Here is a 17294-nt window from a genome sequence, read left to right on the forward strand (position 1 = left end):
CCTCGTTATCCGTTTCGCTTCTTTCTCTGTAACCGAAAAAGGAAGGAGAGGGAAGAGGGAAAGAGAGTGCACGGCGCGGAGGCGGAGACAGACGCCACAGGGATAAGCAAATGCACGAGAAGCCATGTCCGAAGGCACTGAACCCTCCTCCTCTTCCCTAGCCCTCCTCCATCACCACCATCACCACCCACAGCAGCAACCGCAGCCGCCGCCGCTGCCGCCTTCCACGGCTTCCCCATCCGTCGCCGGTGCCATCGTACGTGGCTATCGCAAGGGCAACTGGACCCTCCACGAGACCCTCATCCTCATCACCGCCAAGCGCCTCGACGACGAGCGCCGCGCTGGCGGGTCATCCTCCTCCGCCCACTGCTCCCCCTCCCCCTCCCCCTCCGCCTCCGCCTCCGCCCCTGCCACTGCCGCCGTGCCCAGGTCGGCGGAGCAGCGGTGGAAGTGGGTGGAGAACTACTGCTGGCGCAACGGGTGCCTGCGGAGCCAGAACCAGTGCAATGACAAATGGGACAACCTCCTCCGCGACTACAAAAAGGTGCGCGGCTACGAGGCCCGTGTCGCGGCCGCCCACGCGGAGGAGTTGCCCTCCTACTGGGCCATGGAGCGGCACGAGCGCAAGGAGCGCAACCTCCCCACCAACCTCGCCGCTGAGGTGTTCGAGGCTTTGACCGACGTTCTAGGTCGCCGCGCTGCACGGCGGGCGAACGCCGCCGCCATTCCCGTCTCTACTCTCCCTCCGGCGCTTCCTCCGCTCTCACCGCCTCGACTGCCGCAACCGCCTGTAAACCCGACGGCGCCTCCACCTCTTCCGGCGCCGGCGCCACCCCCAATGCCGCCAGGGCACCCGTCCGCTTCGGGTACGCTTTGTTCTCCCATTGATATTACTCGAATACACTCTTGTTGATGAAACTAAATGAAAAGGAAATCTTGCTGCGTCTCAATGGCGATTTTTGATGTTTCCCAGATCAAAAGCTAATGTTCTGTCAGGTGTGATGTTAAAGATGAAATCTTTCTCCTCTCCTTACCCGATGAATTGTATTCCCCTTTAACCAAATGTCGATAAATAAAGCATGATAGATTTTTTTACCATTGAATTATATAAGCTATCTCCTGCTGTAAAGCTGATAGAACAAGTGTTGCAAATCGATTGCATTTAATTGAGAACGGAAAAGTTCAAGATAAAGTGCTGATTTCCTTCCGGTTTAATCTTTTAAGAGTTAAATAACATTTACGATAGTCGTCTAAAAGCTATTGTTTTTTATATGTTTGAATCTACATTGTGTTACTTTAAGAAAGTCTTCTTTTTCAGATCGATCTTGCTCAATGACGCTCATTATCTTCGTAAAGTTGACATCTTTTCGACTTTGACGTGCCAAAGATCGGATTTTCTCAACAATTTTTTAACTCATGGTACAGTGGAGCTGTCGTCGGATTCGTCGGAGTCGGAGAACGACGACGGCGCGGGAACGGCGGAGCCGGAGGCGAAGAGGCAGAGGCTGGGTTCGAGCGTGGTGCGGAGCGCAACGGTTCTGGCCCGCACGCTGCTCGCCTGCGAGGAGAAGCGGGAGCAACGCCACCGCGAGATGGTGGAGCTGGAGGAGCGGCGGCTGCGGCTAGAGGAGGAGCGGACGGAGGTGCGGCGCCAGGGATTTTCCGGCCTCATCTCTGCCGTCAACAGCCTCTCCGGAGCCATCCATGCCCTCGTCGCCGACTACCGCAATGGCAACCATCGATGAACCGGACCCTACACGCCCGACCCGGACCGGCGCCGACTTGGCATCGTCAGGGGTTCGGTTGTAAATAAATGGCTTTAAAGTGGGTATCGATTTTTTTATTATCCGTCTCGTTTCGAGTGACGTGACAGGATACCCGCTACTCTATTCGTACCAATTGTGGACCACCACGTCCGTACATTGAATTCCCAAGGAAAAATATAATTTTATTTTCTTAAAATTCGAAATGTTTGGTTAACAAATAAATATGCCTCAAATGTATTCATTCATAAATAAATTATTATTATTTTTTGGCTGCGTAAAAAGTTTGAAATGAGTACTGTTGCGGTCAAAGTAGGCCCGTGGCTATCAGTCTTTTTTGCTTCGGTTGGACAAAAGTACCCCTGTCACATATGCTCATTTACAGAGACACCTGGAGATCTCTTCCAGCGAAAGGGACGGCTGGATTTGTCGTGTTCCCATTACAGGGGCGATTTCGTCCAATGAAATACCGCCCATAACGGAGCTGGCATTCATTCGCTGGATCCTGCCCATCTTCTCCCGTTAATGCTACTGACTTCGCTATCACCCACTTTGCTCGTCCGATAGAGCTCGTGGGGTCCAGTTCCAGCGGTCGGGTAAAAGATAAAAGAGTTAGGCGGATCCAAGAGGTGCTGACATCTGAGCTACTATTGGCTGTACTCTGGTCAAAGGCCAGCTTTGACTGCTTGAATGAGATCCCAAAATTAATTTATTGTCTAAAATGCCCCTGTCAGGTATGAAATCCCGGTTTCGCCCCTCTTCTTGTTGCCTATTGTCCTCGCGGGACGTACCGACACGTAGGCCGCGTAACGGCCGTGTTGTCATTGTAACGGCGTCTGCTCTTTCCCTTTCATTTCCTCCTCAACAGTGATTGAAGGAAAAACAGGCTCGTGAATTGGCTACTGTACGATAACTGGTTTCCGAATCATTACGGCCTTTTCTTCTTCTCTCGTACAGTAGATTTCAAATGCCATGAAATCCTTCTCTCTTTTTTTCTTTTTTTTTAAAATTTATAGTCACTTTGAAGGTGGAGAATAATTCCTCGAAGTGGAAATCGATGCTGCACTCAGAGTCTCCTGCTCGAACGGTGATGGAATCAAAGACTGTAAAAAGTTTCATATAAAGTTTCTGCTTTACACAGACACTTTATCTACAGTATGTACTTTCCATTTTTCTCACCCATTCTAACGTTTAAACTTATTGTAAAACAGGATTGGCAATGCAGTAATATGATGATATGCGTATGTATACGTTGAATGGGCAATGAAGTGAAAGACAGGAAACTCGCGGTAGCTCTCTGTACATGTATAGATGGATTGAATGGAACGATTAGGTGAAATAATGGGGGTGTGAAGGAGAAGGGAGATTGGTGAGTGTGAGTAGGAAAAGAGTCAGAAGCAGTAGTGGTTGCCTGACACACCACAACCAATGATGGCCGGTGTCTTCAGTCAAAGTGCTAGTCAAACTCCACTCCGAACAATATTAATATAATTAAAACAGACGATCTCATCTGCTCTTCCAAAGTAACAGATGATACTAACTAGTTTCAGAAAGTAGATGGGCAGTGTTCTCATGGCATCTTAATTATCTGATCAACAATGTATTGTGTTCTTTTGTCAGTTCCATGTATAGCTTGCAGAAATGATAAATAGGACTTGAATTAGCTTTAATGGAGATGCATCTATAGCTAGGAATGGGGATGATCCAAACAATGTCTGGTTATCTGTAGAATAAAATTAGCGTTTAAGCTCTCTTCAGGCCTGATTGCGTGAAGATAATGCTTGAAAATATGAAATAGTCAATCTGTCTCAGTTGCTCCAAAATATGAAGAGAGTGCTAATGCAGCAGCTGCAATTGTCGACTGCACGTTGTAGAATTATGTGGCAATGCTTCATGGAAATACTTCTTTCTGCTATTTATGAGAAAAAGCTATTAATTCATCTTTTAAAAAAAATTGTTAAAAGAAATTTACTGGTATTGCACTGAATGACCAAATGATTGTGATGTCTGAGTGCCCTCCACTCACTCTAGGCGCTTCTATCTTCCCTATCATTGGTTTATATTTTATAATACATTCAGATCAATTTTTACAGCAATGCAGTTAGTACAAAGGTTGCTTATTACGTAAATTCCAAACCTCTCAGCAAATGAAAAGGTTTCGGAAGAACAGAACTAGTTCACTTTGCATAACAAACAAGGAACCCCATATCAAATGCCTTTCTTGCTCCTTACTTTCCATGCTGCACCATGCTTGGGAAGAATATGTGGATTAGTCACACAAGCAATGCAGAATTCTCTGAACAAGCTAAGAGAGTTCCTTGTCTTCAATGGAACTATTAATCTATGCCATGGTGATCATATGATATAAATTGATCATCTCCAATCTGTTGGTACGAGGTCATAGCCTGCTTGATAGGATTTCCAAGTTCATCTTCTCAGCTGCACTTGATAGAATAATGGCCAGCCGGCGCAACGTTAGGAGGTCAGATAGCATTGCTGAGGGCTTGCCTGAAGCTCTAAAACAAATGCGATATCATATGAAGCGTTGTTTTGCGAGGTACCAATAATGAAAACATTTCTTTTCCTTATAAATTAAATTAGAGAAGATATATGCAGTTCAAGTAGTCAAGCAATCTCAAATAGTTGGTATTAACACGACCTGTTGACATGTATATAACAACAGTATATAAATCTCGGAAAAAAAAAGAGTAGCACATATAAAACACTTCATAATGTAATTGACACATTAATCATGCAGTATTTTATAGAAATTACTCATGCCAATTTGTCATGAAACACATCATTTAGGTATGTTTCAAAGGGGAAGAGAATTATGAAGAACCAGCAACTGATGGAAGAGTTTGATAGCACATTGGACGACAAGCATGAGAAGACCAAGCTAATGGAAGGATTTCTTGGCTTGATCATTTGTGCAACTCAGGTTTCAATTCCATCTTGCTCTTTCTCCGTAGTTCTCTTAGCTTATCTTAATCAAAGAAAGGCCATTATATTCCTCCATTGGTTGCATTCCTCCATTGGTTCTGAGGCATACTTTTCTTTTCTTTGCCTAATTTTCGATATCGATGACAGGAAGCAATTGTCATTCCTCCATTGGTTGCATTCGCTGTGCGGCGATTTCCTGGAGTATGGGAATATGTTAAGGTTCATTCAGAGGATTTGCAAGCTGATGATATCACTGTTTCTGAGTACCTCAAGTATAAAGAAACGATATATGATGAAACTTGGTAACTATAATATACACTTCATAAGTTGCATGGCAATGTAGTTCATTTTCAAAATCTTGGTGTTCTATGCAAATTTTGTAGGGCCAATGACGAGAATGCACTAGAGGTAGATTTTGGGGCATTCGATCTGACAACACCTCACCTCACACTGTCTTCATCAATAGGAAATGGCATGCAATTCATATCCAGATTCCTGTCATCAAAATTGACTGAGAATCCAAGCAATGCGAAGCCATTGTTCGACTATTTGCTGGCCCTTAATTACAGAGGACAGGTTAGAACTGAAAACATCTGGAAGATCTTTATTATATATATATATATATATTTGCTTTTTCTAATCTTCTGTTTGTATTTGCAGGCCTTAATGATCAATAGCACCCTCAAAACAGTGATCGGACTTCAGACTGCACTAATCTTGGCTGAAGAGCATGTTCGTGCTCTTCCTAAGAACACACCGTTCGACATGTTTGCGCACAGGTGATTCTCTATATAAGCGAACAAACAAAATGAAACTCATTGATTCAACACTAACTTGTAAACTGTTTTGCAGATTCGAAGAATGGGGATTGGAGAAAGGATGGGGTGACACAGCTGAAAGGGTTAAGGAAACACTCAGTTGTCTCTCTGAGGTCCTCCAAGCCCCAGATCCTGTCAACATACAGAAATTTTTCAGTAGGGTTCCTATAATCTTTGACGTTGTGATCTTCTCTCCACATGGCTATTTCGGACAAGCAGATGTTCTTGGCTTGCCTGATACTGGTGGCCAGGTATATGTGCGATTCAAATTGAAATTTTGACATTGCCCCTTGAAGCTCGGTCACTTTTCTTCGCCCTAAGCCTGCTACCGTTCGAGTTTCATGAATCCTGATTATGTTTATCGCACTAGAAGTTTTATCAGCTTAAATTTGTCACAGGTTGTGTACATTCTAGACCAAGTGAGAGCTTTAGAAGAAGAATTGCTGCTCAGGATAAAACAGCAAGGGCTAACAGTTAAACCTCGAATTCTCGTGGTAAGACAGACAGTGAATTCGCATGAGTTCTTCGACTGACTTGTCTATGTCGACAGCCAAGCGAATTAACTGAAAGAAAGAGGTGATGGCAGGTAACCAGGCTGATACCGGAAGCCAAGGGGACTAAGTGCAACCAAGAACTGGAAGCAGTTCTGAACACCAAGCACTCGCATATCCTTCGCGTGCCATTTCGGACCGACAGTAAAGTTGTAAGCCAATGGGTTTCGCGCTTCGACATCTACCCCTACCTCGAGCGTTATGCGCAGGCACGTTAGTTTTATCCTGAGCTAGATTGTATCGACCGAGAGGTACTTAATCTTGTGTGAATCTTTAGGATGCTACTGCGAAAGTTCTTGACATTTTAGAGGGGAAACCAGACCTGATCATTGGGAACTACACTGATGGTAACCTTGTTGCATCTCTCATGGCAAGCAAACTTGGAATCACTCAGGTAGATATCCGAAAACTTCTCGTGTTTTTTGAATTCGATCGCAAGTCGATATTTAGTGAAAAGAAAAGAATCATGAAACCAGAGTACTATAGCTCACGCTCTTGAGAAAACCAAGTATGAGAATTCTGATGTGAAGTGGAAGGAACTGGATGCGAAGTATCACTTTTCCTGCCAATTCACAGCTGATATCATCTCAATGAACTCTAGTGATTTCATCATCACAAGCACATACCAGGAAATTGCAGGAAGGTAAATTTTCTCTAAAGGAAAACTATCATTACTGAAATTGTTCTTGTTCCTAGAAAGGAATACAAACTTTGGCAATGCAGTAAGGACCGGCCTGGGCAGTATGAGAGCCACAATGCATTCACAATGCCTGGGCTATGCCGATTCACATCCGGCATCAATGTCTTCGAGCCCAAGTTCAACATAGCTTCCCCTGGTGCCGATCAATCGGTCTACTTCCCCTACACCCAGAAGCAGAGTCGGCTCACTTCATTTCACCCTGCCATTGAGGAGCTCCTCTACAGAAAAGCAGATAATGATGAACACATGTAGTATATTCTTCTTCCTAAATTTCAAACACCAACAAAATTTGAACTTTTTGATCTAACATTACTTTTTTTTTTTTGGGAAACAGAGGCTTCCTTGCTGATAGAAAGAAACCGATCATCTTCTCCATGGCGAGGTTGGATGTGGTGAAGAACATAACCGGATTGGTGGAGTGGTACGGGAAGAACGGCAGGCTGAGGGAGCTGGTGAACCTCGTCGTCGTCGCGGGCTTCCTCAACCCCGCTAAGTCCCAGGACAGGGAAGAGATTAGCGAGATCAAGAAGATGCATGCTCTCATTTCCAAGTACCAATTAACCGGCCAAATACGTTGGATTGCTGCACAGAATGATCGTATCAGGAATGGCGAGCTCTACCGCTGCATTGCAGACACCAAAGGAGCTTTCGTGCAGGTAAAGATCTCAACGATTTTGTTAAAAGTTGAACTTCGATCGAGTTTAGATCATAAAGTTAGGATTTTGACGTGATCGGATCAGCCTGCGTTGTATGAAGCATTTGGTCTCACGGTGATCGAGGCCATGAACTGTGGCCTGCCGACGTTTGCGACCAACCAAGGAGGACCGGCGGAGATCATCGTCGACGGCGTCTCCGGTTTCCACATCGATCCCACCAACGGCGAGGAATCAAGCAACAAGATTGCAGATTTCTTCGCCAAGTGCAGAAACGACGGTAGCTACTGGAACAAGATCTCCTCCGCTGGGCTGCAACGCATCGATGAATGGTATTAATCCATAAAAATGTATATCATTCAGCGTCATAAGTTCTAACTTCTCCTCCATTTTTTGTAGCTATACCTGGAAGATCTATGCGAACAAAGTACTGAACATGGGATCGATCTATAGCTTCTGGAGGAAGCTGCACAAGGAAGAGAAGCACGCCAAACAACGTTACACACAGCTCCTGTTCAACCTCCAGTTTAGAAACTTGGTGAGTTAGAAATATAATCTACCAATTTTGTAGGCAAAAGGTGATCTTAGCTTGTTGATGGCATTTGTTCATTCGCAGGCAAAGAATGTTCCGATCGCGGTTGATCAAGCAAAGCCGCCGCCTCCAGCGACAGGCAGGAATCTGCCCAGGCCTCCATCTCAGATTACAAGGTGAGCCAAGCAGAATTAATGATATCACTCGAGAGTTTTACGTATAAAGATCGAGGGATTTGTAACTAATGAGATGCTCTGATGAATGCAGGCGCACCCAATCACGAATACAAAGGTAAGAAGATTCATCGAGCATTATATTGCTTTAATAATCCTTGCGTTTTGGCTGATTAATTGGTCTTCTTATATACTTTGTTATCATTTTAGGATCTTCGGTTAGTTCATGGATATTGAGGAAATAATTAAATCTGCTACGGCCACGAGAGATGCTTCTTCAACTAAAGGTTTGTGATCAAATTAACAGAAAAGAATGATGCAGGGATGTGTGTATATATTTCAGAGATGTATTTAATAATCTCGAGGGGGTTGCTTGCAATAAATGAATTTGTAAATGTGTTTGCGTTATACCTAGAAATATGAACAAGATATCTTATATTATTAGGAAAAAATATGAACAAGAGTACCTCAAATACCCTTATATTTCTAAGTTCCATGCTCTACATCCTTACCGACGCCGGCTCCGGCAACGTGGAAAAAGATTGAATTTTTCATGAAAAGATCTTCTGAATTTAGTTCTTCAACGTGAAACAATCCTTATCTGCTTGGTTTGATGCCGGCAGTGAACTACATCGACACCTACACCATCGCAGTCATTCATCTTTTATTATTATTATTATTATTATTATTATTATTATTTTATCAATTTAGATATATAAAATAATAATAGCTAAAAAATAAATCCTTTAGATTTACAAAGCTATCAAAAATGCTATTCATAGTTTTGTATTTTATATTCCTTCAAAAAGGGGGAAAAAATTTTTAGCCTTTTTATTTATTTATTTATTGATTTTCCAGTAAAGTTGGAACATGAGAGTCGATAGAGGCTTGTTTCCACTCCTTTCGCAGTCTCTTCGTCGGTTTCCTTTTTCCCCTTTCAGCAAGAGCGAGGTCTCGATTCCACATAGTTCCGCAAGCGGCGCTGTGGCGCGGGGAGCGAGCAATCTCACGATGTGAAGGCAAAACCGGAGGGTGGTCGACGAGGTGCGACGCGCGCGGTGGTTTAGGTTTGCGCCGTCATCACTTCCTCTCCGTTTTGCTGGGGAAGGGCCTGCCGTGCCTCGGGAAGGTGATCCATTTCCGTACGTTCTCTTTACCTCTTCCGTTCCTTCTTTGTTTGTTCGCTCACTTGTTTTTTTTTCTTTTCGACGGTTAATTGCTAAATTCTGGATGTACTTTGGGGGTTTTCTCTCTAATTTTCAAAATTTCATATATGTTCTTCGACTCTACATGGGTGCCACATTGCTTGCCCAGCTTGCACTATCAACAAACATATGGACTGTGGACTGACATTTTATTACACAATAGAAAGTGTGTGTGTGTGTGCAATTTATATACAATTCCTTATGTCATTGTTGTTTATTGCCTAAAAATTCACCTAGCAATTAGATTCAAGATCAACATTTGAAACGCTGCAATCTAGGAATTAGAGTTGAGTAGCTTTGATAACAAATTATTAAGGAGGTGGACTGGGTTGAGCTCTGTACGTGGAAGGGATGAACTTTAGTGCTTTAATGGACTAAGTAAACAACTTAAATAGTTAATATATATTTTTTCAACACTGCTTAAGATCCGTCTTTGATTGGAACCCATTTTGAAAAATCATTCGGATCATAAATGCGCACTTTTCCTGGATACCTGACGTACATAGTAAAATATGGGGGTAACTTATGTTTTAAGCAACCTTGATCCGATCCATATCTGATTATATATTAACATAATTATGTACCTAAATCTAACTTACAAATCGGTTACATGGATAGACGGTTATCAAATGTCTGTTGCCGTTCCTATCTCAATATTCGAATGTTCTAATCTCCCTTCAAAATTAGACGTGAGACTAATGTTCCCACATGAGCTTTCCAATTTCCTTGAGTTGCAATAGATCTCTTATTTTTTCCATATTTAATATTTTAAACACCTTTTAGAAAGTTTTTTATTTTGAATAATCTCCAACAAGCATTGTAATGTGGAATAACAAAAGAATTGCAAAATCGACATCATATCTCTGAATTTTTTTTTCATGAATGGGTGATTATGTGATGATGAATACTGGAGCAGGTGAAATGCTATAGTTTTTCCAGTTGAATTGGTTCAAAACCATTAGAGCTAGCCATAATATTTCCAATTGAATTAGTTCAAACCGATTGAACCAACTGATTAATTTCACTGAACCCATCATCCTGAAAAGTCAGTAAGTGCAGCACTAATTTATTGTTGATGGTCTTCTACAACTGTAAGAGACATCGAATGAGATGGAAAAAAGAAAGCGATTACATGCTTCTCCATCTGTAGTTTGATTCACACTGTGCATTATTTTTTCTGTTGCCAAGAGAGCCACAAGCAACACAAGAACAAGCTGAAAACTTTAGGTTGCACTTTCCTGATCATATCTTGTAGGATAATATCATTGTCCCTGTAAAGTATTATTACTGAACAAGAAAAACTCATTCCAGTAGCCACTGAAAGGAATCATATACGTGCATATATATCTATCTATCTTCTTTAATTTGAGTTGAGTGTCAATGGTTTTGTTTCAGTACCTATGCCACTCAAAGAAATAATAGCTTAAGAAGTATCAACTTAACCATCAAGTTCTCCAAGGCTTTTGCGTGGAAATCTGAGGCCATATCCGCTCCATCCATCTTTGACACCAAGGCAATATAAAAATAGTTCAAGAAGTTGATATGGGTGGAACCACCATGGATTCTCTAAACAAAGCCATCATATCCACTTTGATGTCGCCCCACATAAAGAGCAGAAACTTAGTGTTGAACTCATTTTGCCCACAATTGTTGTGTCAATCAGTGAACCATGTACACTTTTGCTTAAAATTGTCAGAAGATAAATCCAGCATATTTTACACGGTTTAGATTGTTGAATATTAATGGAGATTAATGTTGTTTAATAGACAAGTCTTTAGAACGGCAATTTATGCATCATACTTTATCCATTGATCAACTAGGATAGTGTTCACTGCTACTTTGTTTAAGAGATAAGCCATAGTATGTTTCTTCCCTAACTACCTGACTGCTACTTTGTTTTAACCATTTTCAGTTAGTAATTGACAATAGTTAGTAGTCTATAATGGTCAAATGACAGTTAAGAGTTTGTAGCTAAATCTTTCTTGAAGTACTACATTTTAGTTTCAAGTTACCTTTTGGGTGTTTTAAGAACTATGAACTAGTGATATGGTCTCTACCTATAGTCATCTGAGTTTCCTACTATATATATATATAGAGAGAGAGAGAATTATATAAGTTTGTTTCCATGATCTGACACATATTCTATTTGTAGTAATCAGTAGTTATCTCATGGAACTCATGTTAATTATCATGCACCAATAGCACATACTTAGGTTGCCTGCATAGTTCTCTTGTAAACATTGAACCTGTGCAGATTATGTCGTGGAACTCTAAAGCCTATACTTCGCAAACACAGATGGTTCATTATAGGTTAGAGACCAATAATTTTGTATTAAGCTTTTGTTAAGTCTAACAGGTGGAAATCTACAATTTTTTTAAAGAAAAAAACTAGAAAGAAAAGGTCAATGCTTAATAGTTCACATGTTTGTATGCATTGCCTACCAAAAGAACAAAAACAATTATGGTTAGCAACAATTTGCTATAAAGGAAGACTTTCTCGCAATGTAAAGGGAACATGGAAATTCATTTCTCAAACTTCCAGATCGTCTAACAAAAGAAGTCTGTGTGTAAATCTTAATCTTGAAGGATCTGCATCATTAAAGATCGAATGCATCTCATCATGCTTAATTGTCTTTTCTGGCAAGCAGAAACTTTATATTCCAAATTTTTGCTTATGAACTGGATAATGATGCAACATAGAGCAATAGAATCTAAGTAATTGTCTCAGTGGAACAATCTGTCATCTTAACCTGTCTAATCATATATATCCTCGCTTTAGAAGCTACATTAGCAAGATCCTGGTTTAACCTTATATTAGTGCTATCAGTTCAAAGGCCTCCTAGCTTTGATCTAGCCAAAGTCTTTTGTTCTCTGTTTAACAGGTTGATTCGATCAATTAAAACGAAGATCTCAGACACTGTTGCACTCATGGAGAACGTGGCCCCATTTTTGCAGCAATCTTTTGAAGATATATTTTTCTATCGGATAAAATCTTAAGTTAAGATTGCTTGAATCTCCTTCCACTGAACTGGATAGTAACTTATCCAGTTTGCATACATCCACTAGCTGGAAGATAGACACTGGCAATAACCCTTTTTTTTTGGCCTTTTGTCTTCAATTTGGTCATTATGTGATAGAAAAGGATGTGCAAGCACACGGTTTTTTAGACTGGAAAAGAAATCATATTGAAAAAATAAATACCATCTTCTTTTAGTAAAGGTACTATTGTCACAAGGCTCCTGAGGTTGAGTTTTGTGTTGGTAAATATTAGATACTATTAATTTAACACAGATAAAATTTAAAGTTGCACATATATTAATTTGATAATATTATTTTTACTACAATATTTTTATTATTTATTTTTGATTTAATCGATAAAATAAAATTTATTTAAATATCCAAGCCCACGATGCTTTTTGACCATATTTATTCTTTGTTATGGTCTTCAAAGGCATTATTCCACATCAACTCCTTTGTGATGTTGAGTTATCCATTAACGAATATATTTCTTTAAAATTAAAATTTTCTCTTCAATTATGACCTTGTTGATAGATATGATGAGATTATGTTTACTTTTTTTCCCTGAAATAATTTGATTTTGTTCAAAAAATTAAATTTGAAGGAAAAAAAAATTGTTTGCCTAATCATGTCGGTACTCTTGTTTGGGATGGCTTTGTCTCTTCTTTAAGACTTTATGTACACAATTACGTACTTTTTCCTTGGGTGTTAAATTTGTTGGTATTGATAGGTGTTTTGTACGGCCATCCTTAAGCTTTTAGCCTAATCATGTTTGACGTTGGATTGTCTAAGACTAATTATTATCATGTTAATTAGTCTTTGAATGATTATAAGTAATTAGAGTATATGGTGTTACTCTTAAATGATAATTATTAAAATTTGCATTTCAACTTTATAACATTTATCTTTTTATTAAAACAGCTCATCAAAAATATCCTTTATTATTTCCAAAAATTTACTTATTCGCCTATATCTATTGTAAAAAAAGCATGGAAACTTTAGGAGCTAAAATGAAAATTACCATCATTTATCATTCTTATTAATTTTGCGTTTGAAATAATATTATTTATGTTATTTTGTGCTATAAAAGCAGAGTTCCAACTCGCTACTCTCCCAAAACTCGTCTCTTGCTTCTACTCGCTCTCCGATTTTAATCGACTACGAAATGCGTTCTCCGGCGAGGTTTCTACTGTCGTCGGCGGCGGAGCCGCCGAGTCCCCTCCCCTTCGACTCGGACGTCGTTGTCATCCTCGCCGTCCTCCTGTGCGCCCTCATCTGCGTCGTCGGACTCGCCCTTGTCGCCCGCTGCGCCTGGCTCCACCACGCGGTTACTTCGTCGGGCTCCATCCCCTTCCCCGCTTCGCCCAACAAGGGCCTCAAGATGAAGGTCATCCGGTTGCTCCCCACGCTCTCTTTCAACTCCTCCTCCGCCTCCGCTGCGGGTGGCGCCGCGCTGCTCGACTGCGCCATCTGCCTCGCCGATTTCGCCGACGGCGAGCTCGTCCGAGTCCTGCCCCAGTGTGGCCACGGTTTCCACGCCAAGTGCGTTGACACGTGGTTTCGGTCCCAATCCTCCTGCCCCACCTGCAGACGGAACCTGGCGGTCGCCGCCCCTCCGCGGTGCCAGAAGTGCGGTGCCAGCTCCGGAGCCAAGGTGCACGATGGTGGCGCATCCAGTACGTTCCTGCCCTAAACAACAAACCCTACATATCGGACGAACAACACGCACGCCACATGTTTGTTATTACGTTTCCTCGTCGTTTTTGAACTAATTTGTTGTCCATCTCGTGTGTAATTGATACACGACAATCAGAGAAGCAGCTTGATATTCTAGTAGATTTTTTTTTGTTTGATGAAAAAAAAATCTCAACTTGCTTGCAAATGGAGTACTTTGGTAGTCCTCTCTCACATGTTGTTTGAGAACAAGATACTTATTGTGATATTCTTTTGACTACTTTTGCCTCTTTTAGTTATTGTGATCGTGAAGTCGCGCTTGTCATAATTATTTTGATAAGATTATAACTTCCATCCTATCATTGTGTTTTACTCCAGACTATAATACTCAAATTAATTAACGTTTTTGTTTTTATCTTTGTTAATCATATTTTGTTGGTGCTATATTCCAACCGGAATTGAGTTATAGGAAAGGAAGGTATAAGGGAATAAGGGATGTGGCTGTGCACAGTTGGTTAGCCTCCAAATTAACAAAAGCATGAGCAGACCTGTGATTGGACTATTAGCAAATATCTAGTAGAAACTTTTTCGCCAAACTCTAGTGAAATGAAAACACTATCCAGTTGGATGAAATCATTTCCAAATTTATGTGATCTCTTACGTTTTTACTGCACAAAATCAGTTGGTATAATGCATAATTCAGCATTAGTAATTAAACTTTGTCGATGTTCTAGTGGTCATTATTAATCCTTTTATTTTAGGAGTTAGGTTTGTTTAATAGTAATGGTCGCAAATGATGCTTGCCGTCGCCTCCATTAATCCCTAAATCCACTCATCTCAAGCCGCCCCAGTCTAATAAGGTGGTTGCACCAGTATCGCAAGTCTTTCAGAGGAAGAATTTCTTCAGAGTTTATTGACAATTTTAAAGCATTTTAATTCAACAAAGCGACTAAAGGTCAACGATAAAAAAATCTAATGAAGAAGCTTATGGTTATTCTACTGCAATGGGATGGATGACTTCTACACCTCGATTTTAAAATGACTGAGAAATGGACTTAATTTACCCTGATAGTCAGTGGGAAATTTCCGTAAGAAATTGGGATTATCATTTTTTTTTAAAATGACTGAGATAAAATTGGTTGACCCACAATCCACAAAAAGTCAAAATAGCCGGCAGGACAACTCCACCTGCTCAACCAAACTAAAGCTGAACGACGAATGAAAACAGATTCAAGTGGAACTAAATTAGACTAATTTGGGCGAAAATAAGTACACAAACTGAGCGAACTGAACTGCCAAGGTATGGCTTCTTTTACCATTACAGGAGATGATGGTAGGTTATAGGAATATTCCAACTTCAAATAGTAACAATAACAAAGAAGAAAAATGAAGAGAGATAACGGCATGCCTCGCGCTTTTGCTTCCAATTTCCTCAGTCGTCGTCCTCTTCATCCTGTTCGACAAAATGTTAGATGGAAATGAAGTAAACACAAAGCTTTATTTTTGCAGTCATTAAACCTCATCCTCTTCATCATCTTCATCATCGTTCACCTCAGACTTGGACTTGTCGGATTCTTCTTCGTCATCTGCAGCAGCAGCGGCGGCGGCGGCGGCAGCGGCGGGGGGACGACTTCCTCCACCAGACTGTTCACCGGATGAGAACGAAGATTAAGATAGTAAGCGCCGTAATTATTGAAGTAAGAAACAAAAGATTCCAACGTGAGATCACTACTTACTTGACCCTTATTGTAGGCTGCCATAGTCTTTGTGTAATCTGATTTCAGCTTAGCCGCCTTGGCGACGTAGGGAGCCTTCTCCTGGAATAATAATAAAATGTTAATTTTAATTTTAATTAAGAGGAAAGTTTTCAAAAGAATCGTAAATCTGAATTAAATAAAGACTAGTCGAAGCAGATTACTGACATCCTCCGACAATGATTTCCACTTGTCACCTCCTGCCTTGCCAACCTATTCCAATCGATTCAATAGAGGAAAATAAAATTTTAAAAGGGCAAAAAAATTACGAGGCTTATGAACTGAATGAACTCCAAAAACCGAATAATCTTACTGCTGCGACCGACTTGTTATTAGGGTGTTTTTCCTTGTACGTCTTCCTGAATTCTTCCCTGAACATCATCCAAGTTGAATAAGCTAAATAAATCAAACAATAAACGAAAACTTCAAAGCCAATCAACAGCAGCGAGGAAAAGAACTCACATGAACACGAAAAAGGCACTGGGAGGCCTCTTAGGCTTGTTGGGGTCCTTGTCGGCCTTCGACTTTCGCGGCTTCTTAGCTACCCGTTCCGATCCCTTCTTTACCGCAAGCCTTTAAGAAAACAGCGTCAGATCTAAAAAAACCCTACTTCCCGCAGCAATTTTCCAAAAAACCACTCACAAACGGGTCACAGTTACTTACTTGGTGTCGGCCTTCTTGGGGCCGTCTGCCTTCGACTTTCCCCTTGTCATGGCGAGACCTACAGCAAAAAACCGATCAGATCCGAAGGAATCCGACAGAAACCACCGAAAACCCCCACAAAAAACACCAGAAAGGAAGAAAATCTACCTTAAGATTGCAGATTCGAGACGGCGTCAATCGAAGGGAAGGATGTGTGAGGAGGCTGGAGAGGAAGAAGGGGATAAGAAGGGGGCGACGAGTGGGTGCGGGGTGAAGAGTCGAAGACTCGAAATCCGACGGCCCGCGATGCAGCCGCGGAGACGAGGTCGACGCGAAAGGATTCGGGAGCGGGCGCTCTTGTACTCGTACACGTCACCGATCCCTGTGATCTTCGATCATTGGACTTTTGCATTGTGTTTTTGCCATCTTCAATCTTCCTTTTCCTACCAGCTTCGGATGGGGGCCTGGTGGACTTGCTTTCTATTCCTGGGTACGTTGTTATGTCTTTCTGTCGCGTTATGTTGTAACGCTTGGTTTAGATATTTTTGTGGATACGATTATGGCGTTCGTTCTTAGCCGCAGCTGTCGGGACTAGAAGATCTTTGGACCGTCGGATGGGAATCGGACGGTGGGAGAGAGACAGGTCAGAAGGTTGGACCATAAATGAGCACGTGCTTGGCAAATGCTTACTTCTGAAACGTGTGTTTGAAGACCTACTGGATAACTGCTGTTCTAATTGGGCATTATTTTAGAGGTCCCACTAGAAAAGGGCTAAAATATAGATTCTTTTCTGCAGAGACAATAAGGGAGGAGGGCCCACTTGAATTATGAAGCTAACAAGTAGGGAAGCAGTGATTGAACAAACAAA

The 17294-nt window shown here is 41.4% G+C and overlaps 4 protein-coding genes across 5 annotated transcripts; 3 read left to right on the plus strand and 1 right to left on the minus strand.

Annotated features, from left to right (window-relative positions):
* Positions 1–124: 124 nt before the first annotated feature.
* Positions 125–1745, plus strand: LOC141822731 (uncharacterized). Its single transcript, XM_074710063.1, has 2 exons — positions 125–866; positions 1426–1745. Exons 1-2 carry the CDS (start codon positions 125–127, stop codon positions 1743–1745), a joined length of 1062 nt encoding a protein of 353 aa, XP_074566164.1.
* Positions 1746–4581: 2836 nt separating this feature from the next.
* On the plus strand, positions 4582–8450 carry LOC141823215 (sucrose synthase 7-like). Its single transcript, XM_074710480.1, has 16 exons — positions 4582–4704; positions 4854–5008; positions 5090–5282; positions 5367–5485; positions 5559–5775; positions 5923–6018; positions 6111–6284; positions 6353–6469; positions 6552–6718; positions 6799–7023; positions 7110–7431; positions 7516–7760; positions 7828–7966; positions 8045–8136; positions 8228–8251; positions 8344–8450. Exons 1-16 carry the CDS (start codon positions 4597–4599, stop codon positions 8354–8356), a joined length of 2406 nt encoding a protein of 801 aa, XP_074566581.1. The 5' UTR covers positions 4582–4596; the 3' UTR covers positions 8357–8450.
* A 5012-nt stretch (positions 8451–13462) lies between these two features.
* Positions 13463–14298, plus strand: LOC141823467 (putative E3 ubiquitin-protein ligase ATL44). The gene has a single exon (XM_074710754.1). It carries the CDS (start codon positions 13522–13524, stop codon positions 14047–14049), a length of 528 nt encoding a protein of 175 aa, XP_074566855.1. The 5' UTR covers positions 13463–13521; the 3' UTR covers positions 14050–14298.
* Positions 14299–15259: 961 nt separating this feature from the next.
* LOC141823468 (DNA-binding protein MNB1B-like) lies at positions 15260–16783 on the minus strand. Of its 2 annotated transcripts, none has more exons than XM_074710756.1 (8): positions 16595–16783; positions 16448–16505; positions 16247–16357; positions 16098–16155; positions 15953–15997; positions 15767–15847; positions 15582–15674; positions 15260–15483 (listed from the first exon to the last, which is right to left on the minus strand). In XM_074710756.1, exons 2-8 carry the CDS (start codon positions 16495–16497, stop codon positions 15463–15465), a joined length of 459 nt encoding a protein of 152 aa, XP_074566857.1. In that variant the 5' UTR covers positions 16498–16505; positions 16595–16783; the 3' UTR covers positions 15260–15462. The 2 variants fall into 2 exon arrangements, with proteins under 2 accessions (XP_074566857.1, XP_074566856.1); XM_074710755.1 differs by having other exon boundaries at positions 15549–15674; positions 16595–16776.
* Positions 16784–17294: the final 511 nt, after the last annotated feature.

Source organism: Curcuma longa, chromosome 3 (assembly GCF_044706935.1).
Source record: "Curcuma longa cultivar G26 ecotype Majalengka, Jawa Barat chromosome 3, ITB_CL_G26_1.1, whole genome shotgun sequence".
Classification (NCBI taxonomy): Eukaryota; Viridiplantae; Streptophyta; class Magnoliopsida; order Zingiberales; family Zingiberaceae; genus Curcuma; species Curcuma longa.